The sequence below is a fragment of the Monodelphis domestica genome, chromosome 4, assembly GCF_027887165.1.
Source record: "Monodelphis domestica isolate mMonDom1 chromosome 4, mMonDom1.pri, whole genome shotgun sequence".
Lineage (NCBI taxonomy): Eukaryota > Metazoa > Chordata > Mammalia > Didelphimorphia > Didelphidae > Monodelphis > Monodelphis domestica.
The window spans coordinates 255,790,548-255,816,176 of NC_077230.1; the positions used below are offsets into that span (position 1 = coordinate 255,790,548).

At 36.8% G+C, this 25,629-nt stretch overlaps 1 protein-coding gene across 3 annotated transcripts in view; it reads left to right on the plus strand.

The window, feature by feature from the left end:
* Positions 1–2,602: 2,602 nt before the first annotated feature.
* PGR (progesterone receptor) overlaps positions 2,603–25,629 on the plus strand; it is a 101,221-nt gene continuing 78,194 nt past the window's right edge. For 2 of the 3 annotated variants that reach the window (XM_001362335.5, XM_007494950.3), the window contains exons 1-2: positions 2,605–5,122; positions 6,376–6,527. In XM_001362335.5, coding sequence (XP_001362372.1) covers positions 3,435–5,122; positions 6,376–6,527 — 1,840 coding nt within the window. In that variant the 5' untranslated portion in view covers positions 2,605–3,434. Of the gene's footprint in view, positions 5,123–6,375; positions 6,528–25,629 lie in introns of all 3 variants that reach the window. The other variant, XM_007494951.2, reaches the window with a different exon arrangement.

A 25,629-nucleotide genomic window follows, 5' to 3' on the forward strand; every position in this document is an offset into this window, starting at 1 on the left:
ACTTTCCTTTACTCCTTAGCCATCTTCCTGACAACTGATTTGCTGTCTGGAACAGTCTTAGTTCTGCTTCATGTGGCCCATTATATCTCTGCATAACTCTAGTCTTGATTCACTTTACTCCAAGCTATATTCCCCTATAGAAATACTGCATCACTGTCACCTCAATATCTAATTCTGGAATGTAGATTCTTTGAGATAAGAGACTGTCTTTTCTTTTGTATTTGTATATCCAGAATTTGTTACAATGCTTGCACATGTTTGTATATATATATATATATATATATATATATATATTAAATTCAGAAGTGCTTAATAAATGCTTTTTTTCATTCATTCAAAACGATTGTAATACCATCAATTTTCATTCATACCTTCATGTTGGAAAGGACTGATATGAGATTCTTTGATTAGAATACATTGCCAGTCACAGATTTATATAATTTTTAGAATACTGGTTTCCCTCAAATGCATGAATATTGCTCAACGCAAGAATTTTTTTCTGTAGTGTATCTGAATTCTGACTCTTCTTGAATATCTGCAGTGATAAGGAGCTTGTCATATTACCTACAGACATTCCATTGTCAGCACCAATTGTTACAAAGTATTGTTATAGTGACTCAAAATCTTCCTTCCTCCAGAACTGCTATCCACTGATCCTAGGTTTAGTCAATAGCATTACAGAACAAGACTATTCCTTCTGCATGATTATTTGTCTGTTTGAAGACATGATTATATATCCCTTTAAATTTTCCAAGTATCGTCATGTATGTAAAGACATTGTCTTTTAAATTTCTGCTCCCAAGGCTAAATAAGCATGCTTTCTTTCCTCATTTGGACTATTTGTAACTTTGTTGACGTTTTTAGTCATGTTTTAATGAGTTTTTCCAACTACTAAGAAAATTGTGTGATATAGTGGGGTGGGGGGGAACCTAAGAGCCGGAATTTTGCCACTGACTCAATCACAGAATCTTTATACAGCACTTACCTTATGTTACCTACCTTGCATTATTACAGTTATTTATGAATATACATTATCCTCCTTCCCCAACCTTGCGGGAATTGCCTGACCTCTTTGGGTCTTAGCTTGTTCATTTATTTTCTTTAAAAAAAAAAAAGCTTTTTAAGTTAAAAATTTACATGAACTTAGAGATGGTTTGATATAGTGTTCTAGTCCCTGTGGTCCAGCAAAGGTTTTAGATTTTAGTCAGGCATAGATATAGCCTACACAAAGGATCAAGCAAGAAATAGAATGCCATTTGCAGGGAACAACAAGGAGGCCAGTTTGGTTGGAAAGTGGAGTTTATGAAGGAAATAATCCTAGAAAGAAAGGCTGGATCCAAATCATAAAGGACTTTAAAAAACAAACAAAGGGAGTTTATATTTTATCCCATGGGGAAGAGTCAATCACTTGAGTGGTGATTTCTTTAGGAAAGTGATATAATCAGTGATATACTGAGATCAACTGAGCAACTCTCTATATGGAGGAAGGGGGGAATTTGAGGTAGGAGAGACCAAAAGTTGTGAGTCCAATTAGAAAGATACTGTAATACAGTTTAGTCAAAAGATGATAAGGGCTTGAACTAAGGTATGTAAGTGGCACAAAACAGGGAAATGAAAAATATATTATAATGACAAAGGCAATATAATTTATCAACTGAATGAATGGATATGTGGGGTGAGACAAAAGGAAAAGCCCAGGATGACTACTAGCCTGGCAGAACAAAGATTAGACATAAAAGCAAAATTTCCTTCAAGTACAGCTCAAAATTTTGGAATGTATTAATTAAGGATGGGTAAATATGAGCATGACAACCAGAATTTAAACCCTCACTGCAAAATTAGAAAATACAATAACAACTCCTCACATATATATTGTTTTATAGTTTACAAAGTAATTTCCATTACAATTTCCCTTTGAAATTGATATTTTATGTTATAGTCCCAACATTACAAACAAAGAAACTGGAGCTAAGAGAGAAGATATCATTATTTATCTTTCTTTTCCAAATTCCACTGACACTTCCTCTTCTCCCATTGCACAGAAAATGAGCATTGGGGGGAAGGATATCTTGCTGCCTCAGACAAAAGTAAATGGAAATGGTCCAGCTGTATAGAAACTTTGGTGTGAGTGAAGGAGGAAATTATTTTTGAGTTTTAAAACCAAGAGTCCTCAACTAAGAATACTAAATAGAGCTTTCTGTCCAGTACTGTAAATTCCCAATATCTTACTCTGTAAATTTCAACTATTTGTGTCTGTCACAGTAGTATAATTAAGATTCAAGAGAAATTGTATTTATTCATTCTTGTTCTGATTTATAAGGAATGGGGAAATTCTCATTTGTCACTACATCAGAGCAGATATCTGTAAAGATCCTGTCTTTTATACCTTGTAGCTTGCTCATCCTACTCCACTGAGTGAAGATAATGCCTCCTGTATCCCAAACTGGAAGATGTCTGGGTATGAATTGAGAGACAGTGAGCTCTCCCATAATTGGTTGGTGGGAAGGACCTTAAGGCGGGGCCAGACGTAGGGAGCCAGATTGCTGCAACAAATGGGAAGGCTGGGGCTACTACTCCAGGTTGATTCGATTCCAGTTTTATTCTGCCCAGTGTTACAAGACTCCACTTCGGGACAGAATATATTCCAATCACTCTGTCCTGTTGGAGAGGGATTTCAACTGACGAGCGGCGAACACAATTGAGTGAAGCTCCTGTTACTATTCATCCTAAACGTTTGGATTACCTGCGGGAACCGCAAAGGTTGCGGCCCCTCGGAATTTAGAGCGAAGTCACTTCTGCTCTTAAATCAGTCAGGGCGGAAAGAAAAAAAAAAGGAGCACCTAGCAAACACTGAGGGGGCGGAGGTGACTTTATTTTTAAGTCCTCGGGGCTACCTGCTGTAGCCAGATTTGACTCGCACCAGGACTTGCTGTTCAAAACGAAGCTGGGAAAAAGGGACGGAATGCTATTTTAGATACATCGGTTTGGGTTATGAATGGGCTTTGCAACCGAGGAAGGGAGACCTCAGGGAGCCTAACGATTTGCCCAGACTTAGTGCTAGAGCTGTGTGTGAGTCTTATCAATCGCGCCAGAACTCCTTCTGGCAAAAGAGGAGCAGCCTGAGTTCTCTCCGCTGGAACCACTTTAACAAAAAGATATCCCCACAACTCTGTCCTCCACTCTTGCTCCCCAAACCTACAAACTTGGGAGAAACCTCCAGCCTCCACCCCTTCCCAGAGGATGGAGGATCAGTGTAAAGAGTGACCAGCTTCCGCCCTTTTTAAGCCTAGGAGATTGACCATCCCCTGGTCTAAGCCAAAGTGAGCTTTTTTTTTTCCCTCCCCTTCCTCTCGGACACCCCCCCGCCCTTCTCGTCTCCATTCCCTCCTCCCCACGGGCGAGGGAGGAGGAGAGGAGGGGGTGTCCCGGTCGTCATGACTGAGCTGAAGGCAAATGATCTCCGGACTCCCCACGTGGCGGATGGTGTACCTTCCCCGTCCCAGCTTGAAATCCCACTTTTGGATCACCCAGACCCAGACCCTTTCCAACCGGTTCAGAACTCGGAAACCTCGCCGGTGGTCCCCATATCTTTGGACGGATTGCTCTTCCCCAGAAGCAGGGACGAAGAGGAGCTGCCGGACGGGAAGGGGGAAGGCGAGCAAGAACTACCAGAGGTAGACAGCGCGTATCCCGCAGTAGCTGCGGGATCAGGTAGAGGAGGCGGAGGAGGAAGAAGTGGCAGCGCCAGACCCCCAGATAAGGACAGCGGGCTGCTGGACAGTGTCCTGGACACGCTGCTGGCGCCCCCGGGGCCGGGACACAGTCACGCCAGCCCCCCCGCCTGTGTCGCCACCCCCTGGTGCCTCTTTGGCACCGAGCTCCCTGAAGACCCTGGGGCCGCCCTCTCATCCCAGGGGGCGCTGCCGCCGCTCATGAACCGGCTGCCCAGCAAGGACGGAGAAGTTTCAGGTACTGCAGCCTCTCATAAGGTCCCGCCCGGGGGGCCGCCCCTTATTCGGCCGCTGCTGGTAGCCAGCCCCCAATGGCCCGAGGTAGCCGCTAAGCCGGCGCTGCTGCCGCCGCGGGACGAGGATGGGCCGGAGGACTGCGCCGGGCACCTCTCCAAGGGCAGGTCCAGGGCCTTGGCAGGTGGCGGCTGTGCGGCGGCCATGGCTACAGCCCCGGCCCTGCCGCCCGTAGGAGACGATCCTCCCGTGCCGAGGGAAGATCTCCGCTTCTCGGCGCCCAGACCCAGCCACTCAGCCGATCAGGAGCCTTCGACCGCGCCGGGGCGCTCCCCGCTGGCCACCTCGCTGATGGACTTCATCCACCTGCCCATCCTGCCTATCAACCCCGCCTTCCTGGCGGCCCGCACCCGACACTTGCTGGAAGTGGAGGGATACGAGGACAGCGCTGGCGCCTTCGCTCAGCCTCGGGATTCGCCCGCTTCCTCGTCTACCCCGGGAGCCGGAGGTGACTTTCCCGATTGCGCCTTCCAGCCAGACGCAGAGCCCAAGGAAGACACATACCCGCAGTATGGAGATTTCCAGCCGCCCACGCTGAAGATCAAAGAGGAGGAAGAAGGTGGGGACGGTGTTGCTCGCTCTCCTCGGTCTTACATGGTGCCTGGGTCCAATCCGGCCTCTGGTCCAGATTATGCTCTAGGCCCGCAGCTGCCCCCACAGCCGCTACCGCCTCCGCCCCCACCGCGGGTGCCCACGTCCAGACCCGGCGACTTGTCTGCAATCTCCGCCACAGCCCCTGTCAGCGCTTCCTCCGCGTCGTCTTCGTCGTCGTTGTCCTCCTCCTCCTCCACTTCAGCGACTGCCGCCGCGGCCGCGGCCGCCTCTCTCTCTACCCTCGAGTGCATCCTCTACAAAGCCGAAACGGCGCCGCCTCAGTCGGGTCCCTTCGGGCCCCTTCATTGCAAAGGGCCGAGTGGAGCCGGCTGCCTCCTGACGCGGGACAGCTTGCCCTCCACCTCAGCTTCGGCCACCTCCGGCCCGGCCTCAGCACTCTACCAGCCGCTTGGGCTAAATGGGCTTCCGCAGCTGGGCTACCAAGCGGCGGTTCTGAAGGAGAGTCTGCCACAGGTCTACCCACCCTATCTGAACTATCTGAGGTGAGTGGGGTGGAGGAGTTGCGAGATGGGGCAAGGAGAGAGGGATGGGGGGGAGGGGTTACCTGGGATAACGTTCTAGAATCCGGGTCCCCGGTGGGGTGGAGGGTGAGTGGGGGGTAGGAAAGGTGAAAAACTCTGGTGAGAGGAGAAAGGATGGAATCCTGTGGTTGCATCACATTTTCGGGGAAGATAACGGGCATAATAGTCGTGCCTCTCTCCTCAGTCCTGCCCTTGCGTGTTACGGTTTAGGAGCTTTTCCGGACCGTGGGCAAGGGTGTGTGAGGAAGAGAGAAAAGATTGTTTTTGTATTTCCTTCTTTCTCCTTTTCTCCGACTTTTCCTCCCCACCTATTACCGGGAGGTTAGGGGAAGGCGCTTAGGGAACCTGGAGTCTCGAAAGCCCTAAGTGAAACTTTAGAGCTCGGCTGGGATCTGCAGACCCATATTGCCCCACGAAAAATGTGCCGCGTCACTCTTTCTGGGTCTGATCTGGGCAGCTCCAGGCGGAAGCCGCTAAGTTTTGAGTGAAAGTAGAGAAATCAGGAATGCTGCTAGCGTTTTCGTTGTTTTGAACTTGAAAATTTTCCGTTTCCACTTAGAATAGAATTAGTGCGGTGTGAAAAGCAGCGCACCAGAAAGGAAAGAAAAAAAATGCTTAAAAAAAGGAGTATTTAGTTTTCTAAACGATCAAAATCATAAAATTACTTTTTTTTTTTCGAGATAGGATTTTGCATCAGGCATTTGCATGGCGGTTAAAGCACTGCCTTACCTTCATGCTGTCCCAGAAGAGCCGAGTCATAGTTTATTGATACATGTCAAATAAACAAAGCACAAAGGTACATTATTCCCAGAAAGTAGTGGATTTGATTAAAAGCAAAGTTAGCATTTTAATTGACAACTTCTAACTTCTACGTTTACTGGTAAACAGTTCATTTTTGCTATGGACTGCCTTTCTCTGGCATCATGTCTTCTTCCCTCATTTGTTGACCTTTCTAACTGGATGCTACTGATTGGTTAAAAAGTTTATATCTCTGAAGAATGTTACAAATGAATAGTTTATTTATATAAAGTTTACAAGAAAAGGACAAGGAAATTGGGAACTGTTTATCAGTATATTTTAAATTACTTCAATTTTTATTTAGAATCATTGGAATTTTCTTTTTAAAAAATTAACCTTTTGAATTCAGTGGGTTTTTTTAAAGGTTTCATTGTTGGATATTGAAAATGTCATCATACTTTTTATTTAATTCAAAGGCCAGATACAGAAGCCAACCAGAGTCCTCAATATGGTTTTGAATCATTACCTCAGAAGATTTGTTTAATCTGTGGGGATGAAGCATCTGGTTGCCACTATGGAGTCCTCACCTGTGGAAGCTGTAAGGTCTTCTTTAAAAGGGCAATGGAAGGTAGGATTGTATACTTTTTAAAAATATACTAATGTAAATGGAGCCTAGCTATTCATTTCAAACTTCTAGTTATACTTGCTTCTAAGAAGATAAAATCTAGTTTAAAATATTTTGTGCATTTTTAGATAATTTTTAACATTTAAAAATATGAACGAAAAGTTATATGCCTTTCAGACCATTTAACTGATACTTTGACTATTGTATATGAGGCATTATTGTACTGGTAATATTATTACTAATTAAAATTTTATTTTAGCATTTCAAATAAATCATGTTTAACTCATTGCTTCCTGCTAAGTACTTAAAATTAAATTTTTGATCAAGAAAAATTATTTTAAGTGAGCTAATGGGATGTAATGGCATGCAATATTCTAAAATAAGATAAAATATTAATCACCAAGATGGTCTTAATGAGTTATTTTATATTTTGCTTTTTACTATGTTGGTATACTGTCATTTTCTATGAAATGTCCACAATAAAATAATATTGTGAACATTTTGATGTCATAGGATACTTTACTGTAATTTTAAGCATATTAATTCAAATTAAGACAGATTTGGTTTCTTGGTGAAGAAATCTCATTTACAGAACTGTTTTACTATAAATAATATAAGCTATATGTTGTAGTGGACAAAAAAATTCAAGTGTATTTAGTATCTATTTGGGAATATACATAAGATTCTCAAATAGACTTTTAGAGAGAACATTTTAAAGTTCTTTTTGCACTTGTACTTTAGAGAGCCAAAGACATTTACATTAAAAAATAAAAATTTTTTGTAGCCAACAACTATAGTAGAAAACCTTTTATAATTGTGCATACCTAACCTTGGAATCTTCAGGAAGGAGTAGTGTGACTTTAAGTGAGAGAGCCAAGAGTTCTGTTATATTGCTTTTGGTTTGAGGGTCCCCCCTTTTTTAAATGCAGGAATCTCTGGTCTAAAGACCTCATTGAAAGAAGGAAGTAGAATATGTAATTTGTTGATGCTTTCAAATAAATTTCATGTAGATTTCTTCCCAGAGGTCTAGTGACTTTTAAAAATGCATTTAATCAAAAAGTACATTGTTAATGCCAAACAAGAATTAAGTATTTGAATTGTCTAGAATTGAGAAATATTGATCGTTATTCATTTAATATTTAAGTCATTCTTTAGAAAGTGCTTGGTGTATTCTTCAATTATAGAAAAGCACCTTGAAAAATAATAGTGACTAAGTCCAAGAATTCCATTCAAGTGATTCTTTGCACTAGTAATATTTATCAAAAGTTAATAAATGAATATTTGTATGAGAACCCATTCATTTATCCTAATTTATCATTATTTCCAAACCTTTAAAAGTGCATTTATAGGTTAAACTTTCTTGGATTTTTAGCAATATTTTTCCTCTACTTTCTTTATCAATAAAAGTCTAAAATTGTTAAAGTATTTGAAGGTTCACCCCCTCTTTATAAAATAACCATTGGTGAAAGAGGATACTTATTGAAAAGAAAGAATACACAGGAAGCTCAAAGTGTCATGTTTAATAAATGTTTATTTAAATACTACCTGTTTATTTGCACTCATTTTCCCTTTAATTCCTACTTTTCTTATCTTTCACTTCCTTCTCTGACATTTTTAATCATCCTGTTTTATTACTATACTTTTGTTCATTCCTAAACTTAATCAGTTCTAATCCTGGATTATTTCCCATCTTCTTTATCCTCATTTTCTGTATGGCCATCTGTAATAGAAAATTATAAAGTTATATTGACTAAGTCTATAATAAAGTCATACCACTTAGTCCACCTTTAGTCATTCCCTCATAATCCATTTTATATCCATGTCAGATTAATTTTTAATGCACAACTTTTATCAAATGATTCCCATTTAAAAACCTTCAATAGCTGCCAATTTACAATGAGTTTTAGTATCATAAATCTATAGCAAGATTATAGCTCTACAAGGAGAGACTTGGAGATCATCTGTGATTCTACATAAAAACAGCTGTGATCCCATAAAAAATATATATATGAAATATTTTAATGAATTTGTAGTACAGAAACTGATGTATTGACAAAAAAGCAAAATCAGTGTGTTAGAATGGTATAGAAAGCTTCAAGTGGCAGTTGCTTTGAGAAATAGGTAGAATTTAGATATTTAAAAAAAAAACAACAATAACAAAGAATTGAAGATGGCTTTTGAGGTCAAGCATATCATGAGCAAAAATGATAGGTTGAGCCAGATGTATTCAAGGAACTATGAAGAAAATTATTCTCAGCAGAGTAGAAGATTCATTTGGAGGATCATGAGATAAAGATTAACAAGTTGGTGGTCAGATTATAAATGGCTTTGAATGCTAGGTTAATAAATTTGCAATATATCTTGTGAATTGAGAAATTATTAAAGATTTTTTTCTTTTGTAAGAAAATGACACAGTTTCAGACAAATAAAATTTTCAAAGAAAAATTGCACAGATTCAGAGGTACAGATTTAGAGCTGGAAGGGACCTTATAAGGTAATGAATTCTGATTCTAGGTAATTTGGACCAGAAAGGCTAAGTAACCTACCCAAAGTTGCACAGTAGAAGTAAATATAAAAGATATCAAAAAGTATGACTTTAAAAGAAGATATACCATGAATGCTGCAAGACAAAAGAATAAACAATAGATCTTCATTATGCTCCATTAGTATTCATACAATGAGAGGCAACTGAAATTAGGAGGCTATTATAGTAATACAACCAAGATATGGCAAAGGCCTAAGATACTGTGAGGGTGGTGACTTTGGAAGGAGAAAGATGATTTTTGAGGTATAATCAGAACTTGGCAATAAATATGAGTGATAGGCAAAAGAGAAGTATAAAGAATGATTAGGGTTTTAACTTGGGTGACTTGTCCTAGAATAATGCCTCAGTACTTAGAATTGTACCTGGCCCATTACAGATATTTAATGAATGCTCATTCAATAAATGCATATATTAATAAAATAATGGGAGTTTGATTATAACATAAAATTTTAAAAAGAGAACCTGAGATAAGTATCGATTAGAGGGAGAAAGGATGAGATACATGTTGGCCATGTTGAATTTGAGATTCTGTTGGGGTATCCAGTTGTAAACACTGAACTGGATTGAAAGTATAGAACTCGAATTTTTGAGAAAAATTGGGCCTGAATGTGTAGATTTAGGATTGATCTACATAGAGGTAATAATTGAATCCATAGAATCAATTAATCAACTAGTATTTATTAAGTTATTACTATATTCCAAATACTGCTAATCTTGGGAATACTAAGAGAAGAAAAATAAGTAATAGTCCTTGTCCTCAAGGAATTTATATTGTAAAAAGGGAAATAATCTGTGAAGATATATACCTATAGATACACACACACACATATATATGCATATATATATATATATAATAGATAGAAATCAAACAGTGGAGTAAAGGTAGTAGCAGCTGGAAGGAACCAGGAAAGATATTCTGCAAAAAGTAGTATTTGAATTGAGTCTTCAAATCAACCAGGAATTAAAAAAAAAAAGAGTTGAAAAGGGAAGGTAGTCTATCCCTTTGTGCCATAGTGTTCTCTATGGAGATAAAAAGAAAATAAAATTTGTGCCCCCACAAGAAGCTTATTTTCTAGGAGATATGGGTGGGATATAGGCAGCTAGGTAATGCAATAGATTAAAAGAGCCAGGCCCTTAATTAGATGTGTAACCCTGGGCAAGGCACATAAACCTATTTGCTTCCATTCCTCATTTGTAAAATGAACAGGAGAAGGAAATAGCAAACCATTGAAGTATCTTTGTCAAGAAAACCCTAAAAGGGGTCTGGAAGAACCAGATACCATTGAATATAACTTTACAACAATATAAGGGGAAACAGCATATATATATAGAAGTTAATAGCATAATTTGAAAAGGATTATTAAGTGTAAGAAGGTAAGAAGGCTCTAGGGAAAAAGATTGGTTGAGCTAGTAATATAGAGTCAAAGAGATAAAATGATTTCAGTGTAACACTAATAAGGAATTTTCAGTGGCCCTGGGACATGATTTTATGACTTCCTTCATTCAATAGCTTGGGAATAGGGGCAGAAAAGGTGAATGTAAGGGGTGGCATGCATTGTTGAAAATTAGCAGAGCATGAAAAGGAAAAGGCTAACAAAAGAGAAAGACCTGAATGTAGAGGACAGTAACTTAACCCTTTTAATCTAATTAGGTGAATATTATGAAAGAATGAAATTAAAGATATAACAAGATTTATGAACTACCAAAACAGCAAAAATTGAAGATCATAGATTTAGTGAAAACAAACAAAAAAAAAAGGTTTTATTTAAGTGTATCAGAAGGAGGGGAAAGGACATTCTTTCTGTCCACAGAGAGATTTCAGGTTCCTGGATTGAGATTGTAAAGAGGCAAATTTAGGCTTTAAATAGAAAATAACATCTCTTAATAGAGACATCTCTAATAATTTAGAGCTATCCAAAAATGGAATGAATACCTTGGAAAATAGTATGTTCCTCTTTGTTGGAAGTTTCAAGAAAAGGCTGGATGACCACTTGTCAGTTGTGTTGTTAAGAAAATTCATTAAGAGTCTGAGTTAAGGTTAAAAGTAAGGGTTAGGGTACTAGATAACTAATGAGGTTGCTTCTAATTCTGAATTTCTGTGATTCTGTGATTGTTTGGTCTAGTAATGGAACAATGTTAGATTATTGTGAAGACTAAGATGGGCGACCACCTAATTGGGTAACTGATGGGACCAGAAGTATGACTCAAAGGAGTGCAGGGTGATAAACTTCAAAAGGTCATCAATGCCAATACTAAAAGTTATCATGAATGGAAGTAGAATTTTAGAGAAAAGAACTGAGAAACAATTGTTGTGTGGAAGATGGGAAAGTGAACTGCAACTCAGTAGTTGATAGCTCTAAGGATCTTGACAGTATGATACTCTCAAATGGAATAAAAGTCAAAATGATCTTGGTGAATAAGTATAATGCAGGAAGAATCTAGAAATATTTTTTGAAAATTTTATTTAGTCAATTTAGAACATATTCTTTCCCTCCCCTCCCCCACCCATTCCTGTAGCCCACATGCAATTCCACTGGGTTTTACATGTGTCCTTGATCAAAACCTATTTCCATATTGTTGATGTTTGCACTAAGATGATCATTTAGAGTCTACATCCCCAATCATCCCCTCGACCAATGTAATCAAGCAGTTGTTTTTCTTCTGTGTTTCTACTCCCACAGTTTTTCCTCTTAATGTGGATAGTGTTCTTTCTCATAAATCCCTCTGAGTTGTTCTGGACCACTGCATTGCTACTAATGGAGAAGTCCATTAAATTCGAGAATCTAGAAATATTAAAGAGCAAGAAATACCTTAAATCTTAATGTGGTATGGGTATGCTTTCAGAAACTTTAGAGTACTAGCCAATATTAATTTGAAGGTGAACCAAGGGATATATAGTATATATAGATGAGAGCCAAATTTCAGTAAGCACCTGAAAACAGAAGGAAGGTAGTCAAGAAAAAGGGAATTGTTAACAGTAGAGGAGTGATTTCAGAGAGCACACTAGATAGACAAGATAGAAAAATAGAGAGACCTGTTAGAGGTAGGACTGGAGCAGATAAGGATTAGAGTCCAGGGAGAAGTTGCAGATAAATGGAGATTTTGTCTAGGCAGATAGCCCTTATGGATAATGGGGTTTTTGATAGTCAAAATATAGACATTTTCCTGCCTAAAGAGGAGTACCAAGTAAGGAGATACTTATAGACTAAGCTACCCTTCCAAGACAAGGTATTTTTGCATACTTTTCTTTCAAATGGAGTCTCCTCAGACACTTATGCCCAAAGAAGAGATGATAGAGATTTATGGTGGTTAAAGGTTGATATTATTAGACTTTGAGCTCCTTGAGATCAAGGATTAGGGTTTTTTTTTTAGCCTTTCTTTGTATTCCTGGAGGTTAGTACAGTACCTGGCACACAGTAGGCACTTAAATGCTTCTTAACTTGAAGATACTAATATAAGATTGAATTTATCGAATATGAGTTTTCTTAACTCCACTTCCCTTTCCCATGAAATCCAACATCACCAACTAAGTTTTCCTTCTTTCTACTGGTCACAAAAGAAGAGGTGTTTCTGTTCTTCACCAAGGCTAATCCCTTTAACTGTATTCTTGATTGATTTCCCTACATCCTTCAGGATTTTGTTCTAATAATCATTTCCTCTTAAAAAAAAACAACAAATTTAAAGCTTTGTTTCTCAACTTTTTATCTGCCTATAAATATCCTCAGATCAACCCAATGCCAAAAATATTTTGACATTAAAAATTACTACCCTTGAACATTGTATCTCCTAAATATTGTTTTATCTCTTTCCTTTCTATTGTCAAACTTGTTGGAAAAAGTTTTTTGTGCCCAATACCTTTACTTTCTTGATACCCACCTTCCCTATAACCTCATGCAATCTGACTTTTGACTCTAACACTATTTTGAAACTACTCTCACAGTCCAATGACCTTTTTTCAGTTTTCATCTTTCTTGACCTTTCTATAGCCTACTATATTATTGAACTTCCTTTCCTATTTTATCTTTTCTCTATCTTGGATTCATAATAATCACATCATCCTGATTATCCTTTTATGTCTCTGACAGTCCTTACTCTCTCTTTCATTTAACTCATCATCCTCTTCCTAATGCCTTAGGATAGTTTTCCCAAAAGTTTTATTCTTAGGTTTCCTTATTCTCTTTTACTTTTCAACCTCTTAATTCTCATGGCTTCAACTACTATAATTATATAGGTAATTCCCAAATCTTTAGTCCTAATCTCATTTTGTAGCTCCAACTTTCCATATTGTTCACAAGGCTTCACCTGTATGTCCCTTCAGTATCTCAAATTTAACATGTCTAAAATTGAGCTTATGTTCTTTCTCCATAAACCTCTTATTTCTTCTACTTTCACTAATTCTATTGGTGACAGACATCCAGTCTTCAAGGGCAAGTAACAGAATGTGAATGCAAAAGTGTGGTATGGATTTATAAAACTGAGACTAATGCAAAAAAGAGGAGGGTAAAAACAAGTTAAAAGACAAGAGTTAAGTGTTTTGTTTCCTATATTGCCTGGTAATGGAATGGATAATGATAATTAAAATAATATCATCCTTCTCAATTCTTATTATGGTTATATTTTGTTTATTAAGATTAATTATCTTTGAAGTAAAAAGAAAAATGTATATAAAACTAATTATAACTCAAGGTGATTTAGGAGATAGTAAGAGAGCATCTAGATGTTCTTCATTTGCTCAAGTTACTTGCTGCCAATTAACTCTTACAGTTCTTACAGAATGCAAGAGCTAGCAGACATAATTGCTCAGTAATTGTTAGATGTTTTTAAAAGCTCCTAGAAAGTGAGAGGGAGAAGTGCCATGGGGCCAGATAAATATCCTGATTTTCAAAGAAGAAAAGAGGGGGTGGTGGGTTCTGTCACACCTATAGATCAATGAACTTGACTTCAACTAATTCCTAGCAAAATTCTAGAATATCATCAGAAAGGTAGTTAGTAGACATCTATAAAAGAAAAAGATAATCGCAAAGAACTAGAATGTATTCATCAAGAGCAAATCATGTCAGCAAACCTAATTACCCTTTTTTGTAAAAAAAAATATTTGATTGATGGGTCAAGGAAATGTAGTGTACATACTTTACTTATATTTTAGCAAACATTTGACAGTCGATTATGTTACTTTTGTGGGAAAGATGAAGGGAGTAGGCTAGACAATAGTATGACCCAGTGGTTTCAAAACTGGTTGAATAGGCTAATCTCAAAACATAGTCATTAATGGTTTGCTGTCAGCCTGGAAAGAAGCCAGTAGAGCACTTCAGGGATTTGTGCTAGGCTCTGTGTTTTTTTTTCCATTTCTGTTGATTTCTTGGATAGAGACATACTTGATATGTTTACCAAATTTCCAGATGAAATAAAGCTAAAAGCTAATAATGATAGAATAAAGATAAGAAGAATGAGAAATAATAGCATATCATTTGAATCCTTATAATGAGCCTTGTGATAGAGGCTGGCACATAAGAAAAGTGCCAGGCTGAAGAGTGTGTGGAACTGATCACCTCGATGGGGGAAGGGCCCCAGGGGATTGAATTCTGGAGAAGATTCTGGCTGGTAGGGGAATTGGGTTCTCGGTCAGGATATATATATATTAGCCTGTGATATAAGAACTATGGATTATTATTACTTTATGAATGAGAAAATTAAGGATGAAAAAGATAGAAACTTGATTGAGCTCATGTCACTTTCTGAGGCAAGATATAAAAGCCAAGTTTAACAATTGTATTCACTGTACCTTTTTGGTGGAGAAGGAAGGATCTCAAAAGATATAATTGGGTGAAAAATTTGCAAATACAAGACATATGGGAGGCAAAAGATCTGCAGATTTTGTTGAACTTCAAGCTCAGCTAAGATATGGTAGCTCAGATATAATTATTTGAATCTGAAATTTCATTAAAAATAAGAGGCATCATATTAAAAAATAGACCATACTGGTTCATATATTAGTATTTTGCCCAGTTCTTGGTACCACATTTTAAGAAAGGTGTTCTAAAGCTCTAGAGCTTCTAGAAAAGGGCCACCAGGATGATAAAGGGTTTCCAATTCATGTCATACAAGAATCAGCTTTTTAAAAGTTGGAATATTTATCCTGAAGAACAAAAGATTTGAGGAAAACATAACTCGTTCAGTTATTTGAATAACTGCCATATGGAAGGGGAACTTCTGAATTGTCTCAGAAAGCAGAATTAGAAGCAGTGGGTAGATAGATGTTTCGAATAGACAAATTTGTCTTTATTTGTGGGAAAAACTTCCAAGCATTTAGAATTACCATACATGCAGTAAGCTTTTTCAAAAGTTAATAGATTCCACAAGCAACTAGATAGGACTAGGGATAGAACTCCAGGTCTAGAGTTGGTACAACCTGGGTTTAAGAGTATCTTCACACATTTTCTAGCTATGTGATCCTGGGAAACTCATAATTGCCTAACCCTTGACACTTTTCTGCCTTAGAATCAATACTTAGTATGATTCTAAATTCATAGTATAGATTCCAAGACAGAAGGTAAGGGTTAAAAAAAAAAGTTAGTGGTTTTTTTAATAGATTTCTTCATCAAGGCCTGAATGATATTTTATTATGTTCATACTAAACAGGGGTTATTGTTTAGTTAGTTATATGTTCACCAGATGGCAGTCAGATAGGCACAGAAGTTCTGGAAGGGGGAAGCACCTTCCAGATTATCAATCCTTTTTGTCCAGGCCTCACAGCCAGCATTCTGGGAAGCAACTTCTTTGGATAAGGGGCCAGCCATCCCCACACAAGAAAGGCAAGGTACTACAGTCATAGCTATTAAAGACCCCCCCCCCAAATAGTTCTTGCCACCGAAAGGGCTCAGAATTATCAAATAATTCAACAGAGGGAATTAGATGGTACAGTGATCAGAACACTGTACTTAAAATCAAGAAGATCTAAATTCAAATTCCATCTCAGAAACTTGTCTGTCATCCTGGTCAAATCACTTAACTTCTCTCTGCCTCAGTTTCCTCAAGTGAATAATAATAACACCTTTTTTCCAGAGTTATTTTGATGATCAAATGAGATAATATTTGTAAAGCACTTAAAAGAGTGCTAGGCACATAATAGTAGGTATTTTATTCCTTCAACATAAAAAACTCACATGATTTTATTAGTAAAAATATCTTTAAAGATGATGCATTAACTGTCCAGTTTGCTAGTGAACCATGAAGACTATGGGACTTTTCCACTTGACTTGTAGCTAAAATCCTACCTATGTAATGTCTTCCCTATAGAATGTGACCTCTTCAAGAATGGGGACTATCTTATTTTTTTTCTTCATTCTCAGTGCTTTACATAGTTCTTTGTACATAAAGAGAGCTTAATACATGGTTTATTTATTCAGTCATTCATGATTTTTTAGGTCCTTTCCAATTGTGAAATTCTGCAATTTCTATTCATTGTCATTATGACAACAAGCTAATACCTTATTTTTAAATACTCTGAGAGCTCTCCTTTTCCCATTGGTGACAGTTTGTTAGCATTGGACTTAGCATAGAGTAGTTTATGTTTTTTCCTCATACTTATTGAATGTAGGGAAAGTCAAACCCTTAATGAATATGCATGTAGTATGTTTATATTAAAGTTAAAATATAAAGAAGTCATGTTTTAAGATAGTAAATATAAAGTATTTCATAAAAGTATATCTTTACTATCATTTAGTAATTAGATGTTTCTCAGGAGAAGATCATATTCAGTGGAAGAAATTAATGGTGATATTTTTGTCAGTATAAGGAATGTATCTTTCAATAAATACCATTTAATAAATACATATGAAATTAATTTTATTAATTTGTTTCTGAGGTTTATATGATTTACAGTGAGTGATAGCTGTCTACTCACTTCCCTAGCCTTTTTTGCCTGTGGACTGGAGGTTCTGAAAGCTCCTGATTTCTGTCTCCTCTGTTGATGGCTTTCAGGAACCAGCACTTTTAGCTATTTTATCCTGGGGCTAAGGGCTTCACCACAGAACAGGCTTGAAAAGGCCAAATGCTATGGACTTCCAGGCCTCACTTTGGGTTGGTGCTAGGGCTTGGGACTTCAAGGGGGTGATTCTGGGGTTTAGGGTGCTCTGTTGAAGATGTAGGCAGGATCCAGGGATCCCAGAGTTGTCCTATGCCCAGGTTCAGAACATGGCATGGAAGATGGGAGGTGGTCAGCTAGCATTCTTCTGTGTGCAATTTTGCTTCCAGTTCCCCCTTATTTGGTGAAATTCAATTCTCTCTGCCCACCTTTTAAGTTGTGTTCAACAGGGGAGAGCCCCCTCACTCTGTCTTACTGATAGTTTTTGACTCCTGTTGTTTTGAGGTACTTTTAAAGGATTTGTTTGGAAGAATTCTCAGAGTGGTTTCAACTTTCACTGCTACTAAGATGCTCTCACTTGTGGCTCCTAGTAGCTGTTAGCATGCGGCAGTGGCCACACCCCAGGCAATGGCTTCAACAGGACGGCTAAACCTTGTGAGGGTAGCCATCGGGTCATTGTCGACCCCTGGTGAACCAGGGCTTTGCTCACCCAGCATGTGAAGACTGCTTCTGCGGAACAGACGGAAGAAACCAATAAGAAGGTTCAACAGCTGAGAGGGCAATGCAGCAAGGCACTGTGCAGTGCTTAGGGTGTGTTGGAGCACAAAAGATAACATGGCCATCCAATGCAGCTGAGGAAGTCTTCAAGTGTAACGACTTTTCGTGCCAATGGACCCAGGCTTCCAACGCCGAGAGAGTGGGTCTGTCTCTGTGCATAGACTTTTCCACTTAAATCTCCTTCACACACAAGTGTCTTTGTGCACACTCATTTATGAAAACGCACAAAGACATGTCATTCTCCATTACCGAGAGACTACTACCACCCACTAGAGATTAAACTAGTTAGTTCAGGTTAGTTGAAACTATCAATAATTTTAACAAAATGGCAGAATATTAAAAAAAAACACATAATAATCATCATTTTTAAAGATCACCAACAGGCATGCAAGTAGAGATTGAAAGATACCCCACTTAAAATAACTATAAACAGAATAAAATATCTATGAGTACACTTGTCAAAACAAACTCAGGAAGTACATGAACATAATTATAAAACACTTTAAGATTGATTATTCATGGGTTGACAGAGTCAACGTGGTTAAAATGACAATCCTATCTAATCTATTTAGTAAATGCCATCCCAATTAAATTATTTTGAAAGTATTTTATTGAACTAAAATAAAAAAATTGATTTGAAAGTACAAAAGGTAATAAATATCAAAGAAATTAGTGAAAAAATGTAAAGGAAGGAGGTCTAATTTTAAATTGCATTATAAAATGTTAATTATCAAAACTATCTGATATTGTCTAAGACATAGAAAAGTACATCAGTGGAATAGAAAAGACACAAAATAAACCAATAGTAAAATATTATAGTAATCTTGTATTTGACAAAAGTAAATATCCAAATTTTGGGATTCAGAATACACTATTTGATTAAAATTATTGGGCAGCTCATGGGTGCGACGAGCTAACATAATAAAAATGACAATCCTACCCAAATTAATTTACTTATTTAGTGCCATACCCATTGAACTACCAAAAAACTTCTTTACAGAATTAGAAAAAAAAAACATAACAAAGTTCATTTGGAAGAACAAAAGATCAAGGATATCCAGGGAAATCAAGAAAAAAATGCAAAGGAAGGCAGACTTGCAGTCCCAGATCTCAAACTATACTATAAAACAGTGGTTATCAAAACAATTTGGTACTGGCTAAAAGACAGAAAGGAGAATCAGTGGAATAGACTTGGGGTAAATGACTTCAGCAGGACAGTCTATGATAAACCCAAAGATCCCAGTTTTTGGGACCAAAACCCACTTTTTGATAAAAACTGCTGGCAATTGGAAGACAGTATGGGAGAGATTAGGTTTGGATCAACACTTCACACCCTACACCAAGATAAACTCAGAATGGGTGAATGACCTTAATATAAAGAAGGAAACTATAAGCAAATTAGGTGAAGACAGAATAGTATACTTATCAGATCTTTGGAAAAGGAAAGACTTTAAAACCAAACGAGCTAGAAAAAAATGACAAAATGTAAAATCAATAATTTTTATTACATCAAATTAAAAGGTTTTGTACAAACAAAATGAATGCATTCAAAATCAGAAGGGAAGCCACATATTGGTAAACAATCTTCATTACAAAAATGTCTGACAAAGGTCTAATTACTCATATTTATAAAGAGCTAAACCAGTTGTACAAAAAATCAAGCCATTCTCCAATTGATAAATGGGCAAGGGACATGAATAGGCAATTTTCACAGTTAAAGAAATCAAAACTATTAATAAGCACATGAAAAAGTGCTCTAAATCTCTTATAATCAGAGAAATACAAATCAAAACAACTCTGAGATATCACCTCACACCTAGCAGATTGACTAACATGACAGCAAAGGAAAGTAGTGAATGTTGGAGGGGATGTGGCAAAGTAGGGACATTAATGCATTGCTGGTGGAGTTGTGAATTGATCCAACCATTCTGGAGGGCAATTTGGAACTATGCCCAAAGGGCGATAAAAGACTGTCTGCCCTTTGATCCAACCATAGCACTGCTGGGTTTGTACACCAAAGAGATAATAAGGAAAAAGACTTGTACAAAAATATTCATAGCTGTGCTCTTTGTGGTGGCAAAAAATTGGAAAATGAGGGGATGCCCTTCAATTGGGGAATGGCTGAATAAATTGTGGTATATGTTGGTGATGGAATACTATTGTGCTCAAAGAATAATAAAGTGGAGGAATTCCATGGGGACTGGAACAACCTCCAGGAATTGATGCAGAGTGAGAGGAGCAGAACCAGGAAAACACTGTACACAGAAACTGATACACTGTGGTACAATCGAATGTAATGGACTTCTCCATTAGCGGCAATGCCATGACCTTGAACAACTTGGAGGAACCTACGATAAAAACCACTATCCACATCCAGAGGAAACACTGTGGGAATAAAAACACCAAAGAAAAAAAACTGCTTGAATACATGGGTTGAAGGCATATTGTTGGGGATGTAGACTCTAAATGAACATCCTAGTGTAAACAACAACATGGAAATGGGTTCTGATCAAGGACTCATTTAATACCCAATGAAATTGTGTGTTGGCTGGGGGAAGAGTGGGTGGAGGGGAAGGAGGGAAATAATGTGATTATTGTAACCAAGGAATAATGTTCTAAATTGACTAAATAAACTTATTGAAATGGGGAAAAAATTAAAAAAATTAAACTGCCTTCAGGAAAAAAAATTAAATTATTGGGCAGACTAGATAGAAGAATCTAGTTATAGACCAATACCTTACACCATTTGCCAAGATAAGATTAAAATGGACACATGACCAAGACATAAAAGGAGATATTATGAGCAAATTAAAAGAACAGGAAACATGTTGCCTTCAAGATTTATGGATAGTAGACAATTTTATAAATAAGAGAGCATTGTGAGATATAAAATGTATAACTTTGATTACATTGAATTTTAAAAGTTTGTGCAAATAAAAGTAATGTAGCAAGGATTAGAAGGAGGATAGAAAACTTAAAAAATTGAATACATAATTTCTCATATAGAGTTCTAATACCTCAAATATACAGAGAACTTTGAAAAGGTATATGAATATGAACCGTTCCCCAACTAAAAAAAGAGTAAAAAATATGAAAAGACAAAAGAATTTCAGATAAAAATAAAAACTTTATATAGACATGAAAAAATACTTGAAATCATTACTGATTAGAGAAATACAAATCAAAACAACTCTGAGACAGCATCTCACACCTATTAGACAGACTAAATGATAAAAGGGCAAAGTGAGATACTCCAAAGATACTACTTGGATTTGTGGCTCAAAGTAAATGGTTTTGATAATATATGGGTAACATTTCTAAAGCAAATAATATTTGGACTAGTTTCTGACACCTTTATTAAAACTCATTTGGAATTTTGATTACTTTTCTTTTAGTGTTTCAGTATTAGATTTTAAAAGAGCATGTTTGTGAAGCACTTTCTCACAATTGTAAATCATTTACATAATCATTTTCCCCATAATAATTTTTCAAGGTAGATATAGTACAATATCATCATATCCATTCTTAACTTATGGAATTGAGGTACAAGGAAGTTAAAGTTATTTGCCCAGAAGCATACTACTAATTAGTACCACATCTGGAAATCAAACTCATTGTCTTCCTCTAACACCATTGCTTTTCCCACTTCATCACAATTCCTTTAGATCCTTTCTCAAAAATTTAGGTAATATGGATTTAACTAATGGATACATACACACATAAATATTAGATAATATTATTCAATGACTGCCATTTTGAAATTTTTGTATATATTTTAACTTACTATAAACATGCTTTTAAGAGACTACTGCTGCTACTTCATGTTTTCTCCCATTTTAGGATATTCTCTCTAAAAAAATTTACAATCACTCTCTGACTTGGTAGATGATCTTTCTGAATGTCCATAACCCAAAGTTTTATCACCCTGAAACCAATATAATGATGAATGAGTCTTTCTAAACTTAGCTTGTAGTCTGTTGCCGGAATCATTCTTTAAAACTCTTTTGCTCAATCAAATCTGCCAACACTTGTGTTTCATTGGAATAGCCTACAAGATCTCTGGATCACTTTTACACTAAATGAAATTTTAGAATAGAATTATAGTGGAGGATGATATGAATGAACTTAAATAGTAACTTTAAAAAGTAAGGACTATTTTAAAAAGATAAATATAGAAACCAAATTAAAGCCATTAATTAAATTTTTTTATCCAATCCTGTGATTTTGTTGGTATTCCAAGTATGGAAACTCCCTACCAGTAGGCAGACTTCCAAAACTATTATTTTAGAGAGTTGCCAGAGGTTGTCAGTGGTCACATAGGTATTACATGTCAGATGAAGGACTTGAATGCAGATCTTCTGACTCCAAAGCTTTCCTCTTTAATCAATCACTCAACAAATATTTATTGTTTTCCCCATGTTCAGGAACTGAACTAACCCCTTGGAGTTCAAACAAAAAAGTTAAACAATACTTACCCTCAAGGAATTTGCATTATATCTGGCAAAACAACATGTACCCACATAATACAAAATATGTATGAAAAAAAGAGGATCTGTAGATGGCTTAGTGGATAGAGATGGGAGGTCCTGGTTTCAAAATTGGCCTTAGAAACTTCCTAACTCTGTGACCCTGGGCAAGTCACTTAACTCCCATTGCCTAACCCTTGTCACTCTTCTGCCTTGGAAATGATACACAGTATTAATTCTAAGATGAAAGGTAAGGGTTTAAAAAACATTAAGTGGAAATGAGAAGACTGGGGCCAGGGAACAGGAAAGAAGCTCAATATTCGAAGAGGCAGAGATAAGAAAGGAATGCTTTCCTGGCCTATATGATAGAATGAAAGTAGGAGATGGGAGTGTCTTGTGGTGAAGAAGGACAATCTGCTTGGAACATAGATTTAAAAGGGAAAATAGTAGTCAGCACAATAAAAACACTGATCCTGGGATTGAAGGATTTAGATTCAATTGCTACTTCAGTAGCTTATTTCCTGTGTAATCTTATACAAGTCATTTAACCTCTGTGGGCCTCAGTCTTCCTTATCTAGAAAATGAAGGGGTTAGACCAAATGACCTTGGAGATCAACATTTTGGAAAGTACCTAAATGGCTTAGAGAGACTTGCAATAAGGAAAACAATTAGGAAGTTGTCTCTTAATTATTAATGTGAAAATTTTAGATAATAATGCATGAAATTTGTAATAATTTATAAACTTACAACTTCATAATAGTTTATCTATAATATCTTAAATGTATATGATATTTTAAATCTTTCCATAACAGGGGATATTATGGTTTCTAAGTACTAATTGCTAAATTGACATAGGAATTACAATGTGATATATACATATATACTACTAGTCTTATGATATTTGATAGTTTCACAAATATTTTATTGATATCTGATTATGTTCTTCATTAATATATTAGGAAAATATATACATAGTCTAATAAGGATATAGTAAAGAGGACAGTAGGTTTTCAGTCAAAAATCTGGGTTCACTTTTGGGTGAGGAAAATCACAATCTCTAGAAACAACTCATGCCATTTTTTCATCATCAGGAAGTTTTCTCTTAAACCAAGTCAAAATTTGCAATTTCTACCCATTGTTCCCAGTTCTGTCCTCTAAAGCCAAGCAGAATTTGCCTAGTTCCCTTTATCAATCCTGACATGGAATTGAACCCCTTCCTCTTTGGATAGTCTACTACTTGATTTCTTTAATACTGCTCTGTCTTGGTTCCCTTTCTCAACTTCATCTGCTAGGTTATTATCCATTTCAGTTTCTTAGGCTGTCCCTCAAATTTCCATCATGGAAACCATGAATAGAAATATGGTCAGTAGTATCAAAAGTTTCAGAGTAATCAAGTAGAATGAAGACTAATAAAAGTTTGTTAGACTGAACAGTTAAGAGATTTTTGGTATGCTTGGGGAACTTAATTTCATGCATTTATTCAAAACTGAGGGCATGAATTTTATTATTTATAGCTATCCTCTGTAGTATCTAGGTTATCAGCTTTATAATATGTATATACATTTGTGTGCGTGTGTGTGGGGATGTTCATGAGGGACTAATCTTTGCCAAGCCCTTTTCAGGGCTTCTTATCCTTTGATGTATATCTTTCACCCAAATCTTAACTTGTGGCTCCAAGAAGCTCTGGCATGCAAGGTGGTTACATCATAGTAAAACCATCTAAAACAGGTGGAAGGTAACCAAAAGGCTTCAAACCCATTGGTAAGTTAGAGGGATGTGGTGAAATGTGTAGATGAGAACAGTTTGTTTTAGTGGTCATGAAAGTGGTTAATGAAAATGCTGTGAAGCACTTTGAGCTTGGTCAGACATCAAAGATACCAAGTTCATCAACTGAATCCTGGGGCATTACCAGTTATCATGAATGTTGTCTTGCAACTGGACTTTGATGGCTCTGGAAGGAAGAGTGAGGTTAATGACTTTGTGCAACTCTGCCTCACTTAAATCCAATTTGAAGACAGCTCAAGACATCAGTCCATGATGTCATTGACCCTCTTTGAAAGCAAAGTACAAACAATGAATGTGTGTGATTTTATATATAAGTGGTTTTCTCCTTCCTTTTTTTCCTATTTGAAGTATTTTTACTGCATTTACAAGCCTTCAAGCAAATAGATTCTTACCATATTTGTTTGGGTACACTCAATCACTTTCTAGGAGCCCATCACGCCTATATTTTAAGTCTTGCAGGGGAACCCAAAATTTATTCTCAGAATATCATTTTAATTTGCAATTTTCTTCCCAAATCTGCCTCTTATCTGAAGCTTTTAACTTCATTTTTCAGCAATAATGGGGGGAAATACTTATTCCTCTAAGGTCTCAATTTTTTTGCCTAAAACTTCATAGGCCTTAGCAATGCTCTTTAGTTTACAGCATTATCATTGGTTTTCATATGAATAACCAGAAGTAGGTAGCATCTGTTCTGTTACAAATATGAAATTACCAGATTTCCCAATAAATGATGTTTCTTATTCCTCTAGAATACATAATAATTCAATAATTTGTGAGCTCTTTTTTCTATTAGTTTTATCTTTCTTTTGTCTTCTGGCTTCTTATACAAATAGAATTTATATAATTCAGTTTCTCCAATAATATAATCTTTTGTTGGTCACCTGGACATGCATCTCACATTTTTGTTACTAAAATATGAGTTAATGTTTAGATAAAAATCCTTGATTTTAGTACCCTATTCCCCTCCTCTTCCATTACTTGCTACCATTATTGCAAAAGCAGAAGGATTTGGGATCATTTTTCAATTTTTTCATATTTTATAGGTTTGTATGACCAAATCATACACCAAATAGCCAATTTACTGATGAAGAGCCTCTCCATATTTAGCTAGGCTGATCCTCAAAAGTTTATATAGGCTAGTGCTAAAATTATATTTAATGTCTTTCTAGCATGATAGAGCTTATACTGCCCTTGCACAGTGTTTAAGACCAAGGGTTACCTCCATGACAGGCTGAGGTATCACAGTAGGATTTTATGGTAGAAGTAAGATAGCCATCAGTTTAACTAAGATTTAGACACAGTCTAACAAAGTTTAAATTTTTGTATCTTCTTATACATTTTATGGCCCAGTGCTTCTCTTTAAAAAAAAAAGGGAGACTCAGGATAGATAACTATTTTGCATTTTTAATTCTTACATGAATCACCATGACCAAAGAATTCATAACTGGATTTTTCCATACTTAGCTAGTGTACACCAAATGCATTTCATAACATGGGCTGTATTCAAAATTTTTCCCTTTTGATCACTTACTAAGATTGTTTTTTTTTAAACCTTTGCCTTCCATCTTAGAATTAATACTGTGTATTTTTTCTAAGGCATGAGCAATAAGGCCTAGGCAGTGGGGATTGAGTGACTTGCCCAGGGTCATACAACTAGGAAGTGTCTGA